Source organism: Mandrillus leucophaeus, unplaced genomic scaffold (assembly GCF_000951045.1).
Source record: "Mandrillus leucophaeus isolate KB7577 unplaced genomic scaffold, Mleu.le_1.0 Scaffold214, whole genome shotgun sequence".
NCBI lineage: Eukaryota > Metazoa > Chordata > Mammalia > Primates > Cercopithecidae > Mandrillus > Mandrillus leucophaeus.
In genome coordinates this window covers 3,291,010-3,311,589 of record NW_012102188.1, presented here as the reverse complement: position 1 = coordinate 3,311,589, position 20,580 = coordinate 3,291,010, and the positions used below count along the sequence as shown (strand labels likewise).

At 37.7% G+C, this 20,580-nt stretch overlaps 1 protein-coding gene across 4 annotated transcripts in view; it reads left to right on the top strand.

The window, feature by feature from the left end:
- Positions 1-20,580, top strand: part of CCDC138 (coiled-coil domain containing 138) — a 96,956-nt gene that overhangs the window by 60,270 nt on the left and 16,106 nt on the right. For all 4 annotated transcript variants that reach the window (XM_011980542.1, XM_011980540.1, XM_011980539.1 and 1 more), the window contains exons 12-13: positions 1,976-2,168; positions 12,200-12,376. In XM_011980542.1, coding sequence (XP_011835932.1) covers positions 1,976-2,168; positions 12,200-12,376 — 370 coding nt within the window. The remainder of the gene's footprint in view (positions 1-1,975; positions 2,169-12,199; positions 12,377-20,580) is intronic.

Below are 20,580 nucleotides of genomic sequence, written 5' to 3'. Positions count from 1 at the left end.
TTTTTGAGACAGAGTCTTGCTGCGTCACCCAGGCTGGAGTGCAGTGGCACGATCTCGGCTCACTTCAACCTCCGACTCCCAGGTTCAAGCGATTCTTCTGCCTCACCCTCCTGTATAGCTGGGATCACAGGTGCGCGCCACCAAGCCCAGTTAATTTTTGTACTTTTAGTAGAGGTGGGGTTTCACCATGTTGACCAGGTTGGTCTTGATCTCCTGACCTTGTGACCTACCCGCCTTGGCCTCCCAAAGTACTGGGATTACAGGCGTGAGCCACTGAGCCCAGCCCACATATTTTTTTCAAGTTTATTTTTTCATTATGAAAGTGTAGTAGTAAGCATTAGAAATAATTTTAAAAACAAAGTTTACCTTAATCCTGTCATTTTAACACACTGTAGGTAGAGTTTTGAACATTTTTTTCTGTTTTTTACACAAAGGTTTGAAAACACCTATGTATTATTTTTTCTAATAAAATTGTATTGACAGTATATGTAAATTAGATTGCACTGCTTGTGTGTCTCACCACTCAACCATTTGGCCTTTGACACTGGCAAAACCTCAATAGATTTGTTTTTAATTTTAGATGCAGAAATTTAAAAGCCAAAACTTAACCCACATTGCAGGATCAACACTGAGTTAGGAACCATTTGGTCACAAATTTCCATGCAGATAGGGGAAACTGCAATAAAACTCAGTCACATGAGATTGGAGAATTGGGTCATAATAAAGGAAATTTTAAGTTGTTACTAAATCTGGGTTAAGCATTCTGATCTGCAACAGTTTGAAATGCTTTCCTTTCATTTGATTCTTTTTTTTTGTTTTTTTTTTGAGACGGAGTCTTGCTCTGTCGCCCAGGCTGGACTGCAGTGGCGCAATCTCGGCTCACTGCAAGCTCCACCTCCCAGGTTCACGCCATTCTCCTGCCTCAGTCTCCCGAGTAGCTGGGATTACAGGCGCCCGCCATGACGCCCGGCTAAGTTTTTGTAATTTTAGTAGAGACGGGATTTCACCATGTTAGCCAGGATGGTCTTGATCTCCTGAACTCATGATCCGCCTGCCTCAGCCTCCCAAAATGTTGGGATTACAGGCGTGAGCCACCGTGCCTGGCCTCATTTGATTTTTAATAGATATATCAAATACCATTAGATCATATATTATTTTAGGAGTAGTTTCTTGCTAATATTTCTGTTTTGCCCATTTTGTTTTTGTTTTATTCTCCATGAGAATTATCCATGATTCTAACCCAATATTTTACTGTTTTGAAATTGCTAAAAGTTTTTGGAGTCACTGTGACTTTTGTAGTCAGAGTGAGCTGAAGGGAACTGAGGGTCTAGATAATCATTTCATAAGCAAACACAGAAAGATAAGCTGGTTTTCATTGATGGTGGAGCAATCAGCAACCGAGAATGTAGGTAGTCCACCTCTGTTCCCTTGATAGTTCTCTGTGTCAGAAATATAGCATGATCTTATGTTCTTACACGTTTTAGAAAAATGTACAGTCATACTTTTAAATAATTTTTAAGTTGATAAAATTATCACTTTCCAATTTTGCATATTTTCAACTTTAAATTAGCCACAGATTCACTTACTTTTAATACATATATTTGATTTAATATTTAAAATAGTTATTGGCCAGGCGCAGTGGCTCATGATCCTGTAATCCCAGCATTTTGGGAGGCCAAGGTAGGAGGATCACTTGAGCCCAAGAGTTCAAGACCAGCCTCAGCAACTTAGACCCATCTCTACCAAAAAAACCCCAAAAAACCTGGGTGTGGTGGTGAGTGCCTATAGTCCCAGCTTCTTGGGAGGCTGAGGTAGGAGGATTGCTTGAGCCCAGGAGTTTGAGGCTGCAGTGAGCCATGATTGCACCACCGCACTCCAACCTGGACGACAGAGCAAGACTGTGTCTCAAAAAAAAAAAAAGAAGATCTATTCTGAATGTGAATAAATATACTAAGATTGTACATATTTTTAACAGCACTCGACTATGACATCAACATTGAGGAGACTGGGTGAAGACATTTTTAAAGGAGTGGTAACTAAAGGAATTCAGGATAGTTCACCACAGCATTCTGTGGAGAATAAACCAAAGACAGCTGCTTTCTTTAAGAGCTCCAATTTGCCATTGAGATTTTTATCAACCTTAATTGTTCTCAAAACAGTCACTCAAGGTAAGCTTTGAAGTGTACTTATGGTTAATTTTGAGAAACAGTAGAGAATATCATATATTAAAGCAATTCTTTTATAATCACATATGTGGTACATTTTCAGAATGAGGTTTTGAGTTGTTTTATAATGGTTACACGTTATAAAAAGCTACTTGTATTTGCTGAATTTCAGAAATTGAAGTCTTTAGTTGAATTGTTGCCTCCTCCCAAGAGGCCTTTGACTGTCTTCGGTCATATTCCCATAACAGCTTTTGCCTGCATTTGTTTGTATTTGTCACATCAAATTGAAATTGCTAGTTAGTTTATTATTTTCCACTAGCGAATGGGTTGGCAAACTAGTCCATGGGCAAAATCTGGCCTACCACCTGTGTGTTGTAAATGAAGTTTTCTCCCACAACCATGCTCATGTGTTGTATATTGTCTATGACTCTTTGCCCTACAGTGACAGAGTTGAGTAGCTGGCAGCAGAGACTGTATGGACCCCAAAACCTATAATACTGTCATCTGGCCCTTTACAGAAAATGTTTTTCAGTGCTTGCACTAGCTTGTAAGTTTCCTGAAGAAAAAACTTGTTTATAATGACCCTGCACCTAGCGTAGTGCTTCATATATAATAGTGAATAAGGAAATGGATGAATTAGAAATCCTTCAGAGTTGGCCCTAATTAATACGTGTTTAATATTTAGCTATAACAGGTTATATTATTAAATGTGGTAATTTTTTGTTAAAGTGAGTTATGCCAGTGTAGTCAGGCAATAAATATATCATCTTTTTGTCTTTCCTGTTTGTTAAATTATATGACTCAGATTGTTGTTTTTATTAATGGGCAATGACAGTAATTTAATTTGACTTCTTTCTTTGAACTATGGTTTATTTAGTTTCTCCCGATGGTATGGAATCGGTGAAAAAGTAAAACACCATATAACTGCTTTCTTAATTATTTTGCCTCCTTATGGTTATGGTTCTCAAAATTACAATCGAGTAGGTGGTAAGTGTGTGAAAGGTGACTTACGAGAAGCAGGGATTAGCTCAAAATAAAGCTCACCACAGGCCTATCTCCGAATCTTAAAAAAAATACACACACACTTACATACGCACAGGTAAATAGATTCTAAATGAGAATTTTAGCTGACAGACCATAGCCACACATTAAAGCATGTATTCACCAAAGATCAAATAAGGTTAGTATCAAGAATTTGAAGCCAATTTAATATAAGGAAAATTATTAATCATTTATCATTTAACTAAAATGTTTGAAATAATATATCAACATACATTAGTATATCATTTAATAACATATAATGTTCATTTCTGATAATATGCTAAAAAGCAAAAATACAATAAGGGATACTTATGTGAAATAGAAGGGAATTAGGGGCTCTCTGTCACCACTTGCGTGCAGCAGTTTTGGACATCTGTAATGAGCCATGAAACAATGAAGTATGAATATTGGGAAGGAGTAGAGAAAACCATTTATTTGTGGAGACTCTATATTAATCGAGGGCTTTCAAAGAAATATAACAGCGCATAAGAATATGGATAAATAATGGATGAATGACTAGGTTGATGAAGATTATTGCTGAAGTTCAATGTCAGAAATAAAGAACTTTTATTCTTCTTGCCTATGAAGATGAAGTGTTTTAAAAATAAGATGTCCCACATGGCTTAGTGTATAATACCAGTTAAAATTCTAATATAGTTTGCGTAAGTTGCGGAAATGATAGGGAAATTTATGTGGAAAACTTTGCAACAAATGCGATGATTTAAAACAAGTAAAACAGCAACACTGGGGCAGAGGCTTTAGCCGACTTTAAAAGAATCCTAATATGTAATGATACAAAATGAGTAATAATTTATTTAATCAAAATAGGACAATGGGAATAGGAAGTGCAGAAATGAATCAAAGTTGGCACTTCATATTATTTATTGAATTAATGACTTTGCTTCCCTGTGCAAGTCATTTTTTTAAGAACATAGAATCATGTCAAATCATATCATGACACAGATGATAGAATTAGTAGACAAGACTTTCCTAGAGTTACTATCACTATATTCCTGTGTTCAAGAAGGTAAAGGAAAACATGAGCCTGGTGAGGGGATACTTGGGAGATACGGGATAAGAAGACATCAATCAGATTTCTAGAGATGAAAAACCCAATGCCTGAAATTTAAAAATGCACTGGAGAGAATTAGACATTGCAGACAAAAGACTAGTGAACTGGAATATGTAGCAGTAGAAACTGTCCGAAATGAATCACACAGAGAAAAAAAAAATCTACAAAAGAGAAAACAGAACATCAGTGAGTTTTGAGGCAAAATCATATATTCTAATATTATGTACTTAGAGTCTGTGAAGAGGGGAGACAAAAACTATTTCAAGACATAATGGCTCCAAATTTTCCAAATATGTTGAAAACTGTAAACATAGAAATCCAAGGAGCATGTCCAACTGAGCTCATGGTCACTCCTATTCCCTTCTCCTTAGCCTCCTCTAGATACCTGTGTGCCACCCCTTTCCTCCACACCCTGGCCACCAGATTTCAGGACTACTGCCTCCTGTGGTGACTCTCCGTGACTTCATCACCGCTCCCTAGACCACAGACAGGCCCTGACACGTCTTCCTGGCTTCACTGTCTAGTTTCCCTTCACACTTGTTATGACCGATTCTTTCTCACAAGGTTCTTGCCTAATAGATGCCCTTTGCTGCAGGCTCCTCAGCCTCATAAGCCTCAAAAATGAAAAAGAAAAAAAAAACCTGACACTAAACACTGTGGAACAAGGAAGAGATACAAGAGTTCTCCCTTTCCTTATAGTCTGGCCGCTCCCAGCCTAGGCCCAAGGGTTTTTTATGAGCCCAAACCTGTGGGGTTCCAGTGTTCATCTACTACCTGGGGCCAAGGTACAAGCTGCTACTATCAAGAAAGAAGCCTGAATGCTGATGAACCTCAGGGAGAAGAGCACTTTCTAACTGCAGATCTTCTCTCCAGCAGCTGCAGGCAGGTGGGGTGTGCCTGCACACAAGACTTGGGGCTAGGAGGGTTCAACAGGGTGCACGGGCCAGTGAATACAGGTGTAAAAGGGGCCTTTGTCCTGGCCAAATCCCAGCACATGCCAGAACTAGGAAGAAATGTCAGAGCCAGATGGTGCTCAGAACCACTGTCGGACGCTGTCATGATACAGCTATTTATCCTTTATCATTAAATATAAATATACTGAAAAAAATTCTGGGAGAACTAAAAATTTAAACATAAGAAAAACTCTTAAATCATAAGAGTAGACTTACCTAACTCTAGTAAGAAGATGTTTCCTATATATAAAATAGGAACATCAGTTTCAAATTTGATAAATTTAGTAGAAAATATAAAGTAGGCAAATGTATTGGTAATAGGCAGAAGCATTGGATAATACACATTGGTAATAGGTAGATGCACTGAATAATACACATAATATTAGCTACTTAATCCAGATATATATAGATCTATAAAGATGATACCTGGTTTTATTGAATAGACTGTTCATATAAGAATCAGCATACATAATACTTGGTAAGTTTTTTTTTTTTTTGAGACAGAGTCTCGCCCTGTCACCCAGGCTGGAGTGCAATGGCATGATCTTGGCTCACTGTAACCTCCACCTCCCAGGTTCAAGCGATTCTCCTGCCTCAGCCTCTTGAGTAGCTGGGATTACAGGCATGCGCCACCACGCCCGGCTAATTTTTTTATCTTTAGTAGACACGGGGTTTCACCATGTTGGCCAGGCTGATCTTGAACTCCTGACCTTGTGGTCCACCGGCCTCAGCCTCCCAAAGTGCCGGGATTACAGGCGTGAACCACTGCGCCTGGCCACTTGGTGAGTTTTGACACCACAGTGCTGTCTAGGGAAAACTCTTTAACTGTGTTTTTTCTCTACTCCCACATGACAATAATCATCCACACAGAAGAAGACTTCTCTGACAAAACGTTTGGAGGTTTTTCCCCACACACCAAGCAGCAGACACAAAGCTGCTCCAATTCACTTCTGACACGATCCACCTGGAGATAGTGTCCGATCCCACAAGTTGGGTGCTCAGTCTCCAAGGCTGCCTCATGCCACACCAGTTGCAAGTCTGGCCCTCTGGAACTTCTGACCAACTGGCTTCAAATTGGGATTTCCACAACCCCCTCTTTGGGTTTAATTTGCTGGAATAGCTCATAGAACTCAGGGAAACACTTAACCAGTTTATTATAAAGGATATTGCAAATGATGTGGATGAAGAGAGAGGGCAAGGTATAGGGGAAGGGGTGTGGAGCCTCTGCGCCCTCTCTGGGGCACCACGCTGCAGGAACCTCCCTGTGTCCGGCCATCTGGAAGCTCTCTGAACCCATTTCTCTTGAGTGTTTTGTTTTTTGTTGTTTGTTTGTTTTTGAGACGGAGTTTTGCTCTTGTTGGCCAGGCTGGAGTGCAATGGCGTAATCTCGGCTCACTGCAACCTCTGCCTCCCAGGTTCAAGCAATTCTGCTGCCTCAGCCTCCCGAGTAGCTGGGCTTATGGGTGCCTGCCACCATGCCCAGCTGATTTTTGTCTTTTTAGTAGAGACAGGGTTCCACCATGTCGGCCAGGCTGGTGTTGAACTCCTGAACTCAGGTGATCCGCCCACCTCGGCATCCCAAAGTGCTGAGATTACAGGCGTGAGCCGCCATGCCCGGCCTTTCTCTTGGGTTTTTATGGAGACTTCCTGACATCACAATTCTGTCCCCCAGGATATAGGGCAGGACTCTCACTGGGGAGGGTCGTAAGACCCACAATCAGAAAGTCCAGGAAAGATTAGAGTCCTGGCTTGGGCCAGGTGAAAGGAGGGCAGGAGAAGGACAGAGACCTTCCCCTGAGGCCTCACACACCCAACATGATAACAAAAGACTAACAAGAGGAAAACTTACGTATATATCATCACACTACAGATGCTAAGCTCTTTATACCTTATCTCTGAATACTGTTATCCTCATATTAGTGATGAGGTTTACAAAGGTAGATAATTGTGCCAAAGCGATACAATCTGCATTTGACAGAGCCTAATTTAGCCTCTATCAATTGCTGAAGCCTACCTTCTGAAGCCTATTTTATGACTACGTAAGAGCGTACACTTCCTGAGGTAACCAAAGAAATAACAAACACCTGTATAGCACTTACTATGTTATAGGCCGAGCACTTTATATATATTAACTCATTTAATCCTTACAACAGTTCATGGATGTCAATATTATTGTTGTAATTTTACAAATGAGGAAATTGAGGCATAAAAACGTTTAGCTTGCACACTTAATCAGTATGTTATTATGCTCAATCTCTGAAATAAAATTTAACTGTAAGATATAACTCTTCTTTATGGAAAGAAAGGAACACTTGTACACTGTTGGTGGGAGTATAAATTCAGCCATTGTGGAAGACAGTGTGGGAATTCCTTAAAGACCTGAAGACGAATGCCATTCAACCCAGCAATCCCATTACTGGGTATATACCCAAAGGAGTAGAAATTGTTCTATTATAGGGACACATGCATGCGTTATGTTCATTGCAGCACTATTCACAATAGCAAAGTCATGGAATCAACCCAAATGCCCGTCAAAGATAACCTGGATAAAGAAAATGTGGTACGTATACACTATGGAATACTATGCAGCCACCAAAAAGAATGAGATCATGTCCTTTGCAGGGACGTGGATGGAGCTGGAGGCCATTATCCTTAGCAAACTAATGCAGGAACAGAAAATCAAATAACACATGTTCTCATTTATAAGTGGGAGCTAAATGATGAGAACACATGGATACATAAGAGGGGAACAGCACACACTGGGGCCTATAAGAGGGTGGGAGGAGGGACAGGATCAGGAAAAATAACTAACGGGTACTAGGCTTAATACCTGGGTGATGAAATAATCTGTGCAACAAACCCCCATGGCACAAGTTTACCATATAACAAACCTGCACATGTACCCTGAACTAAAAAAAAAAAAAGATACAACGTAACCATTACAGAAGTAAAATGATCAAATACATTGTGTCACTGATAGGATATAGGCACAATTTTGTTTGTATCGAAGTTAATATTTTTGAAGTGCACTTTGCTCACAAACATCACCAAAATACATCATAACTTTTCATGAGATCTATTGCAAGAAATAATTGCAAAGGGAAAAATGTTCAAAGGTGTTAATATGCTGTTTGTAATAATGAGAAAAGATAAATAGCTGGTAGACCCACAATTGGAATAGTGAAGAAAATGAACATCAGCCAAGTTCTTGGACTTTGCTGCCATTGTTTTAGTCATTATACTTGATTGTTTCAAATTTATTCCCTGCAATAACTATGACGTAGGTGGTGATGTCATTTTTATGGAAGAGCAAACAGGGTCAGTCTAATATAATTGACCCAGATTTTCTAGAAATATTGGGCCCTTAACCATAGCATCATGAGCATGGTGCAATATTATATGTCATTAACAATGATAAGTATGGAGATATAGAAATCTATGCATATTTTAATTAATAAAACCTTCAATATATTTGTACCACTGTAATCTAGAAATTGTTAAAAGAAGTTGTAGGAATTTTATCTGATAGAATTATTTGGTTTTCTGATAGCTTTCTTCTTTTTTTTTTTTTTTTTTTTTTGAGAGATGAGGTCTCACTCTGTCACTCAGGCTGTAATGCAGTGGTGCAATCATAGCTCACCACAACCTTGAACTCCTGGGCTCAAGCAGTCCTCTTGCCTCAGGCTTCCAAGTAACTGGGACTACAGGCGTGCACTACGATGCCCAACTAATTTTTTATTTTTTGTAGAGATGAGCTCTTGCCGTGTTGCCCAAGCTGGTCTCAAACTCCTGGGCTGAAGCTATATTCCCACCTTGGCCCCTCAAAGCAGTGGAGTTACAGGCACGAGCCATCAACAGCCAACTGTCTTCTATTTGCATATAAAATTTGCATATAAAATAATTTTGCATATAAAAATGATTTTGCATATAAAATTGCATATAAAATATGCAATATGTTTTATATATATATATATATATATTTAAAATGTATACATTAGGACTAGGACATTTGTCCTGTTCTACTTGGCACTTGGCTCTTAAAGCAGATTTATGTATTTTTAAATTGTGAACTTATACTTTAGGTCTAGAGAAATGTAGGGAATTGTTGCTGTTCTCAGTTAATAGGAAGGTTTGATTTGGTAGGAAGCCAGTATAATGTAGTAGTTCCTTCAACTCTATAGTCAGACAACTAAGGTTTGAATCTTAACTTCACTACCAGCTGTGTGATATTTGGAAGGTCTTTTTTGTTTGTTTTACTATTTCCACTACAATTATTTTTTAATGAGAGAATTGATGTAAAGGTTTAGCAAGTCTGGCATAAAGTCTTAAACTAGCTACTATTGTTATCAGTAGACGTTATTACTTATTATAAAACTTTTAAGAGTTGGTTTTACTTGAGACCAGAATTGAGGTCTGTTAGACTACATTAGTTGTCTGTCTATTCCTGCCTAATTAACTGCCAGACACTTAGTGACTTAGCTCAACCACCATTTTATTCACCAGCTCACAGTTCTTTGGGTTGGTAATTTGGGCTCAGCTCAGCTGGATATTTGGCTGGGCTGGGCTAGGTTCTGCTGTTCTTTTTTGGCCTCTCTCCAGGGGCTGGTTTATAGGTGAAGAGTATCTAGCTGAGCCTCAGGCTCCTAATTCACACAGCATCATTTCTGCTACATTTTATTGGTTAAGTCACGAGGTTAGCCCAGATTCAAAGGGTGCGCAGTAGAGTTCACCTTTTGATGGGAGTTTCTGCAAAAGACTTTCTAATCATTTTAAAATTTGCCATATAAACAAAATAATGGAAAACCCTATTTCATACTGATTAAGATCAATAGTTTGAAGTTTGACTTTTGTTAGGGAGTAAAAAGGTTACATTTGATTGCCAGGACACTGTTAAAAGACTCAATAATACACCATTTATAAAAAATCAACTTTGATATAATTGATAACTAAAATTTTAAAAATACTCTTTTAGAAGTTAAATTGGTCTTTTTAGAAAATCTGAAATACTCAATAAATTAAAATGAAGACAGAATTAAAATGAGGACATAATTTTGATTTATCCCTAAAAGATAAGTTCACTTGTGACAAAGTAACCAAATACAGGTTTTCTAATCCTGAAGGGCAATTTCTTAAAGTTTGCACACTTAATGCCATATAGCAGTGAGCCCATTTTTAAACACTGTAATAGTATTTAACCTGTTTAATCTTGTCAGATTATATACTAAGAATAATTTGTGTCAAATACAGTAGGTGGCACTGTGATAAAACTTTCGTTCCTCTAAAGAGTTGCGTTCAGGCTTCATCTGTGTATACTCTTCTACCTGTGGTGTTGCTAAAAGAAAAAAAGGATGTTTCTAAGTAAGGCAAGTCTGAACAGAATGTAGCAACTTTGTTTAACTTAATACTCATTTATTTACAATTTTTTTTAAACAAAATTAAGTACAGTACTGTTAGTGTTCCTTGAACTAAATTCTACCAACGGTAAAAATGGAGTTCAGTATAATTGATCCAGAGGCACAGATCTTAATTTCTCAAAATAGTTTCATATGTATTCTCACTTCACATAAGTTACTGTAAACTTCTCATTCTTAATAACCAGGGTTTTAAATTATTTATTATGTAAGCTGAAACAGCAAAAAAGAAATGCAACATGAAGCCACAAAAGAGTACATTTTAATACGGTGATTCTGTTGTGCTTTCAGTATTTCATGGTGCTCTTGAGTCTTCTCCTTTAAACAGAAATCTCAGTGTAAAAATTATTACTTGGGGCCGGGCGCGGTGGCTCAAGCCTGTAATCCCAGCACTTTGGGAGGCCGAGACGGGCGGATCATGAGTTCAGGAGATCGAGACCATCCTGGCTAACACGGTGAAACCCCGTCTCTACTAAAATACAAAAAAAATTAGCTGGGCGAGGTGGCGGGCGCCTGTACTCCCAGCTACTCGGGAGGCTGAGGCAGGAGAATGGCGTGAACCCGAGAGGTGGGGCTTGCAGTGAGCTGAGATCTGGCCACTGCACTCCAGCCTGGGCAACAGAGCCAGACTCCGTCTCAAAAAAAAAAAAAAAAAAAAAAAAAAAAAAAAAAAAATTATTACTTGGATAGCATGAGCAGTTTTTTATTCCTCTGAATAGCATTTTGAAAGGTGAGTTTTAGAAAACTTGATTATTGTACATTAAAAGCACAAGGTAAGACTGTTGTAAGCGTAGGGACTTGGGTTGTGTAGTGTACTGAAGTGTAATGATGCAACTATCTTACTACTACATTTGCATTGATTCTGGTTAAATTAGTGCTTCCCAGTCCTGGCATTGCAGGTTTCTCAGTCATCTGTGGGGCATCTTTAAGAAGGTTTCAGGGATTCTGATTCAGGATTCATCACAGCGCTGGCCTGGTTAAAATCTTGCTGCCATTTTTAATGGCAGATGTGTCATGAAAAGTGACACACCAGAGCGTATTTCATCTTCTTGAAATTATCTTTGGTCTTTTGTTTCAGCTTTACTAGGAGACAGAAATCCTTATTTAAAATTCATTTAGCGTGTTTGTATAAATTACATTTTGAAGTAGCTAAACATTTAGGAAGCAGCAACAAAAAACATAGTCTTAGAAAGCTTTTATAGAGATAGAAATACTAAGTTTTTGGAAGCATATAGTAGTTATCAAATATGGAAAATAAACGTGTGATACTAATAAGCATTGTTTTTCTTCCTTAGTATTAAAAACTGCGGCTTAGTTGTTATTTTGGTGTTAAAACATGAAAATTCTAAATGAAATTTACCCTGTCATAATGTCTCCTCTCTCCTTCCCCCTTCCAGTTCTGACAAATTGGTTAGAATCTAAATTTAGACTGTGATCTCTTATTTGATTTTTGTTTCTCTTTTAAGTTAAAGTAACGACATTGCTTTTTTACCTTCTGTTTCTGATTGCCACCTGTACTAGCAAAACTGCAGTTGATTGTACATAACTATTTTCCAGCTGATTACCTGGCTCAGGCATTCGATTCTCTTTGTTTGGACTTGAAGACAGAAGAAGGAAAAACCTTGTTTTTGGAGTATCAAGCTGTTCCAGTAATATTAAGTCATCTAAGAATATCCAGTAAAGGACTGCTGTCTAATGTTATTGACAGTTTGCTCCAGATGACGGTGGAATCTAGTAAGTTTTTAAGTTCTATGTGTGTAAAGAAAGCAGGATGATTTTTCTGTCTTCATCTTGTCTGCATGTATAACTCCACATATCAGATACTATTGCTTTTTTTCTTTTGAGACAGAGTCTCGCTTTGTCACCACGTTGGAGTGCAGTGGCACAATCTCAGCTCACTGCAACCTCCAACTCCCTGGTTCAAGCAATTCTCCTGCCTCAGCCTCCTGAGTAGCTGGAATTACAGGCACATGCCACCACGCCCAGCTAATTTTTGTATTTTTGGTAGAAATGGGGTTTCACCATGTTGGCCAGGATGGTCTCTATCTTCTGACCTCGTGATCCGCCAGCCTCGGCCTCCCAAAGTGCCGGGATTACAGGCATGAGCCACCGCGCCCAGACTATTGCATTTTTAAATGCTTGAGAATATTTTTGATGCTATTTAATTGAGTCATTAATAATATCACTAAAAAATTAGGTAAGTTCTCCAGGGACTTCCCAGCTAAACACAAGTAGAACTGAGACTTAAAGCCAGATCTCTGACTCTAGACATAAGACTTATTCTGCCGAAGCACTGTAACTAGGTTTTCCAGGTTTATTTTCTTCTTCTGTCCGAAAATGTCCTATATTGTCTGATATGTTTTATCAACGTTTTTAGCTATTTGTAACTGTTAAAATATTGGACTTATAGTTGATGACTAGCTACCTAGATTAGTAATTGTGGAGTTTTGTATTTCAGTTTACTAATGTAAGGAATAGAATGAAAAGTGAAAAGTTAGTGAACTGAGGGATCCAGTATTACTTCAGTGCCTAGATTCCCAACTTGTTTCACAGGGATTTTTCTTCTAATGAGAAAAACAAAAATCATACCAGATGCAAATGTCTGTTCATTAGAAACAAATCTTTCTGAATATGACAGAGATGACATCTTTCTCATTGTCAAAGGAAAACAAAATACAATTTTATGAAATAGTTGACCTGCTTGGGTGAAATGACAATTGTGGTACTGCAAATGCAAATTTGAAAAAATTCTGTTAGATGAGATAGTCAACAGTCATTCACATTTGTTTACCATGTTCAGGTTACTCTCAAATTCAGCCGTGTGCAGTGGCTCATGCCTGTAATCCCAGCACTTTGGGAGGCCGAGGCGGGCAGATCACTGGAGGTCAGGAGTTCAAGGCCAGCCTGGCCAACACGGTGAAATCCTGTCTCTACTAAAAATATAAAAATTAGCCAGGCGTGGTGATGTGCGCCTGTAATGCCAGCTACTCAGGACACTGAGGCAGAAGAATCGCTTGAACCCAGGAGGTGGTGGTTGCAGTGAGCCAAGATTGTGCCACAGTACGCCAGCCTGGGTGACAGAGCAAGTCTCTGTCTCATTAAAAAAAAAAAAAAAACAACGCTGTGCCCTTCTTGTTCAAATTAATAAGCAGTATCTAATGGTGATCACTACTAAAGCCATATTGTTTTTCAGTGATGAGAAAAATTTGGAAGTTTGGAAATGGGTGAATCTTTGATGATGTCTGTGTGAAGAGCATTTACTTGCTTGAATTTTAATGTAAATTCAGTGCCTGTTGGTCAGCTAGTACAATTTATTAGAGGGATGAAAGATTGATCAAAGTGTAGCAAATACTTCTTTAGCTGTTGGTTTTTCATTTTTCTGGATTTGAGATTGGAAACCCCTTTTACCATGTATTTAATTTTCTCATGCTATTGTTTTTTTTTTTTTAATTTTAGATTTAGCGGGTATATGTGCAGGTGTGTTACATGGATTTATTGTGTGATGCTAACTGAGGTTTGGGCTTCAGTTGAACTCGTCACTTAGGATAATGGCATCCAGCTGCATCCATGTTGCTGCAAAGAACATTATTTCATTCTTTTTTCATGGTTGCATGGTATTCCATGGTGTATATATACCACATTTTCTTTATCTGATCCACCATTGATGGGCCTCTAGGTTGATTACACATCTTTGCTATTTTGAATACAGCTGCTGCAATACGCATGTGAGTGCAGGTATCTTTTTGGTAGAACAATTTCATTTCCTTTGGGTATATACCCAGTAGTAGGATTGCTGAATCGAATGGCAGTTCTATTTGACTTTTTAAGAATAGCCGTTCTGACTGGTGTGAGATGGCATCTCACTGTGGTTTTGGTTTGCATTTCTCTGATGATTAGTGATGTTGAGCATTTTTTAATATACTTATTGGCCACTTGTATGTCTTCTTTTGAGAAGTATTTGTTCGTGTCCTTTGCCCACTTTTTAAGGGGGTTGCTTTTTCTTGTTGATTTGTTTGAGCTCCTTGTAGATTCTGGATATTAGTCCTTTGCTGGATGCAGAGTTTGCAAATATTTTCTCCCATTCTGTAGGTTGTCTGTTTACTCTGTTGATAGTTTCTTTTGCTGTGCAGAAGCTCTTTATTTTAATTAAGTCCCAATTGTCAATTTTTATTTTTATTGCATTTGCTTTTGAGGACTTTATCTTAAATTTTTCGCCTAGGCCAATGTCCAGAAGAGTATTTCCTAGATTTTCTTCTAGGATTTTTATAATTTGACATCTTTCATTTAAGTCTTTGTTCCATCTTGGGTTGATTTTTGTATATTGTGATTTTCTTTGTTGAAAATCAGTTGGTTGTAGGTATGTGACTTTGCTTCTGGTTTCTCTATTCTGTTCCATTGGTCTATGTGTCTCTTTATATACCAGTACCATGGTGTTCGGTTACTATAGCCTTGTAGTATAGTTTGAAGTCAGATAACATGATGCTTCCAGCTTTGTTCTTTTTGCTTAAGATTGTTTTGGCTATTTGGGCTCTTTCTTGGTTCCATATGAATTTTCAAATTTTTTTTTCTAATTCTGTGAAGAATTATATTGGTAATTTGATAGGAATTGTGTTGAATCCATAGATTGCTTTAGGCAATATAACCATTTAAATGATCTTAATTCTTCCAATCCATGAGCATGGAATGTTTTTCCATCTGTCTGTGTCATCTGTGATTTCCTTTAGTAGTGTTTTATAGTTCTCCTTGTAGAGATATTTCACCTTCCTGGTTAGATGTATTCCTGAGCATCTTGTGTGTGTGTGGCTGTTGTAAATGGGATTGCGCTCTTGATTTGGTTTTCAGCTTGAATGTTATTGGTGTATAGAAATGCTTCTGATTTTTTTTTTCTTAAATATGTTGTTTTGATGTAAGCTACTGATTTTGTACATTGAATTTGTACCTTCAAACTTCACTGAAGTCATGTTTCAGGTCTGGGAGTCTTTTGGCAGGATCTTTAGGGTTTTCTAGATATAGAATCCTGTTGTCAGTGAACAGAGATAACTTGTCTTCCTCTTTGGATGCCTTTTCTTTCTTTCTCTTGGCTGATTGCTCTTGCTAGGACTTTAGTATTTTGTTGTAGGAGTCATGAAAGTGGACATACCTGTTTTGCTCCAAATTTTAGGGGAAACCCTTTTAACTTTTCCCCATTAAATTTGATATTGACTGTAGTTTAGTAATAGATGACTCTTATTGTTTCGATGCCTACTTTGTTGAGGGTTTTCTTTTTATCCTAAAGAGATCTTGGATTTTATCTAACGTTTTTTCTGCATCTATTGATAAGATCATATGGTTTTTGTTTTTAATTCTCTTTTTACATTTACTGATTTACGTATATTGAGTCATCCTTGCATCTGAGGAATAAAGTCCACTTGTTCGTGGTGGATTACCTTGTTGATGTGCTAGTAGGTTCTGTTTGCCAGTATTTTGTTGAGGATTTTTGATTCTGTGTTGATCAGGGATATTGGCCTACAGTTTTCTACTTGTGTTGTATCTTTGCCAGATTTTGGCATCAGGATGATACAGGGTTTTGGAGTGAGTTAGGGAGGAGTCCCTCCTCCTCGATATATTGGAAATAGTTTCAGTAGAATTGGTATCAGCTCTTACTTTGTTCATCTGGTAGAATTTGGCTGTGAATCCATCTGGTCCAGGACCTTTTTTTTTTTTTTTTGGTTGGTAAGGTAAGGGTTTTATTACTGATTCAGTTTTGGAGCTCGATACTGGTCTGTTCAGGGTTTCAATTTCTTCCTGATTCTATCTTGGGAAGTTGTATATTTCTGGGTAATTATCCATTTCCTCTAGATTTTCTAGTTTATGTGCATAGAGATGTTCATAGCAGTCTCCGAGGATTTTTTTTTTTAATTTATTTCTGTGGGATTAGTTGTAATGTCACCTTTGTCATTTCTGGTTGTGCTTATTTGGATCGTCTCTCTTTTTTTCTTTGTTAATCTAGCTAGTGGTTTATTGATCTCGTTTATCCTTTCAAAAAACCACGTTTTCATTTCGTCGATCCTTGTATAGTTCTTTTAGTCTCAACTTCATTTACTTCTGCTCTGTTTTTATTATTTCTTCAGCTAGCTTTGGATTTAATTTGTTCTTTTTTTTCTAGTTCCTGTAGATGTGACATTAGGTTGTTAATTTGAGATTTTTCTTTTTTATGTAGACATTTAGCACTATAAACTTTCTTCCTTTTTTTTTTTTTTTTTCTTGAGACAGAGTCTTGCTCTGTCAGCCAGGCTGGAGTGCGGTCGCACGATCTCGGCTCACTGCATTCTTCCCCTCCTGGGTTCAAGCTATTCTTCTGCCCCAGCCTCCTGAGTAGCTGGGACTACAGGCGCACACTGCCACACCCAGCTAATTTTCATATTTTTAGTAGAGTTGGGGTTTCACCATATTGGCCAGGCTGGTCTCAAACTCCTGACCTCCAGTGATCTGCCCACCTCAGCCTCCCAAAGTGCTGGGATTACAAGCGTGAGCCACTGCGCCTGGCCTAAACTTTCTTCTTCACACTGTTTTTACTGCATCCTAGAGGTCTTAGTATGTTATATCTTGATTTTCATTGTTTCAAAGAATTTTTTTATTTCTGCCTTAATTTTGTTGTTTACCCAAAAGTCATCTGGGAGTAAGTTCTTTAGTTTTCATGTGTTTGCATGTTTTTGAGAGTTCCTCTTTGTATTGATTTCTATTTTTATTCCACTATAGCCCAAGAGGATTCTTGGTATGATTTCAGTTTTGTTGGTTTGTTTGTTTGTTTGTTTTTGATTTGTTGAGACTTTACTGAGCATGTGGTCAATCGTAGAGTATGTTTCACATGCAGATGAGAAGAATATATATTCTGTGGTTGTGAGAATGACCCATGCCACTTAAAAAAAGGAAAAAGTTGCCGCAAAAGAAATCTCGATGGAATTTATTTGCAAATGGGTTATCTTATCTTACTAAATGGCATTGCTGACCAGCCTTGTGAGGTGCCATGTTTCAAAGCATTGTGTTTACAGTGCTCTAGGGAGTGCAGAGCTTCCTCAGGAGTCTTCACAGGCTGGGAGGTGGTGTCAGTGGGCCTTACTCCAAGTGCCTGTGACTGGTTCCCATTGCATATGATGGGGGATTTTGGATTTTCAGATTAGGGATGCTCAACCTGTATAATGTGGTGATTACAGTTAATAACAGGTATATTACATACTTGAAAATTGCTAACAGAGTACATTTTAAATGTTACCACCACAACAAAGCAAATATGTGAGGTAATGGATATGTTATTTAGCCTGATTTAGCCATTCTGCAATGTCTACATACTACATGATATTGAAATATATTGTACATGGTAAAGATATATAATTTTCATTTAATTAAAAAACCAACAAATATCCCAGAAAAATATATCTTTGCTATCAAAAGATACATAACTATTTTGTATCTTTTTTCTACAGACGGTTTTCTTGATGTTGGCCACTTTTTCTTTTTTTTACATGGTTAGATAGTAGTGCATATACAGTTGCATATTTGCAAGTAGGCTATGTTTATCTGTTTAAAATGCAAGAAAATCCTAGGAAATATTACAAGGACATACTTGAGTTGTTCTGTTTAAATTCTTTGTGTCAATTTGGGTAAAAATTAATAAAGATAACAAAGAATCATCAAAAACTTTTTACTATAGTCCAGGCATTAAACTTGTTCTGCAAATCTAGAACTTACTTCTGAACATATCCATATTGTTTAGTTGCAATATTAGGTTGTTAATTTGAGATCTTTCTATCTGATGCAGGTACTATTTTTCATTGACAAGTTTGTCTTGATATGAACAACATAACTTCTTCCCTTTTTGCTGTTTTAAATTTATTCAATCATTCTATTATGTTTTTTATTATTTAGGAGATTAAAGGAAGGATAATTTCAATGAAATTATAGATGCAATGTTTCTAACAAAGCACCAACCTAATCCTACATACATATAATCTGTTTCCTCAGTTACAAGCTTTCACATGGAAAAATTCCCTTTAGAAAATACAATGGGAAGGTTTATTTTTAATAACTGAAAAATATATAACTGTAGCAAAGGCTGTGCTGTACTTTAGATGTGTAGTGTTTTCAAGAAACATTAGAGAAGCCAGTGTAGCTGAAGCAGAGGTAGTGAGGGCAGAGAAGTAGAAGAATCAGGAAACAAGCTGGGTTGCTCATTGGGAAGAGCTTTGTTGGGCATCATCAAGACTTGGGGATTTTTAGGTAGTAAAACTCCGAGATCTTTTTCTTTCTATTCTGGTTTGTTGACTTTAATTAAGTGAGGAGCTTTTTAATATATTTCCACATAACCTTTGTTTTTAATTATTGCTTAATATTTCATTATGTTTACCATCGTTTATTATTTATTAAGGCAATTGAGTTTTATGAAATTGGATAAGAAAATTGATTCATTGGCATTCTTTCCCAGCACAAAAGAGCTTTGAAGTTGTTCTTGGTCAGCCACTTCAGGGATACGTGGCACAGGGACCTAATGAACTAACAGTTCCTTCTGTAACTTCTGAAGTCTACTTAAGAGTCAATTAATGAGCGCTTGTAGCCATATATTTGCTACTGGCCTCTGAATGCTGCCAGATTTACAGCTCTATTAAAAGTTACATAATCACTTTAATGATGGTTTGCATCCCCTTGTTTGACACTGTTAACAGAATCTGTTTCTAAGATAAAAGGCTGGTCTTTCTCGTGTGTAACACTAGATAATAGATGATGCGTTATGCTAGTGTGTAACACTAGTGAGCCCTTTTTGGTCAACTTTTAAGTTTGTGTTACATAGCATATTTTGAAGAAACCCATTCTAATATTTTGTGGAAAAAAAATAAAGCATTGCATATGATGGGGGATAAAATCTAACCCACCAATTAGTGTGGTTGAAAAAGCTAAGACAGGGAATAATTAAATATCTGGAAGATGAATACACTATTTTTATTTATTTATTTTTTTAAATAGATTAAAGTTCTCTAGCTATTTAACTTAGGGAATTATTTTTAACAAAATTGTGTTTATTGTTTAAAAGGTAACACATTGCAAGGCCAGATGTGGTGACCTATGCCTGTAATCCCAGCACTTTGGGAGGCTTAGGAGGGAGGACTGCTTGATCCCAGGGGTTTGAGACCAGCCTGGGCAACATAGTAAGGCCCATCTCTACAAAAAAATAAAAAAATTGGCCAGACATGGTGGCTCATGCCTGTAATCCCAGTACTTTGGGAGACCAAGGCGGGCAGATCACGAGGTCAGGAGATTGAGACCAGCCTGTCTAACATGGTGAAGCCCCATCTCTACTAAAAATACAAAAAGTTAGCCAGGCGTGGTGGCACACACCTGTAGTCCCAGCTACTCAGGAGGCTGAGGCAGGAGAATCACTTGCACCCAGGAGGTGGAGGTTGCAGTGAGCTGAGAGTGTGCCACTGCACTCCAGCCTGGGCAACAGAGCAAGACTCTGTCTCAAAAAAAAAAAAATTAGCTTGGCATAATGGTGTGCACTTGCAGTCCCAGCTACTTGGGAGGCTTTGGTGGGAGAATCGCTTGAGCCCTGGAGTTCAAGGTTATACTGAGCTATTAATATGCCACTGCACACCAGTCTGGGCAAGAGTGAGGCCCTGTTTTAAGAAAATAAATAAATAGTAACACATTCACATATCTCATAATTTCAAAAGTGCAAAAGTGAGAAGTCTGCTTTCAGTTACTGTTTCCCTCCCTGGAGGGAACAACTGCAGACACACACACACACGCGCGCACACACACACACACACACACACACAAATACATACTCATTTTTACTTTTTCCTTTTTATCACAGGAATGCTACTAAGTTTTATATATAATGTATATAATATATAATATTTGTTATTGTCAGCTTTATATCTTAAAGATCTTCTTATATAAATGCA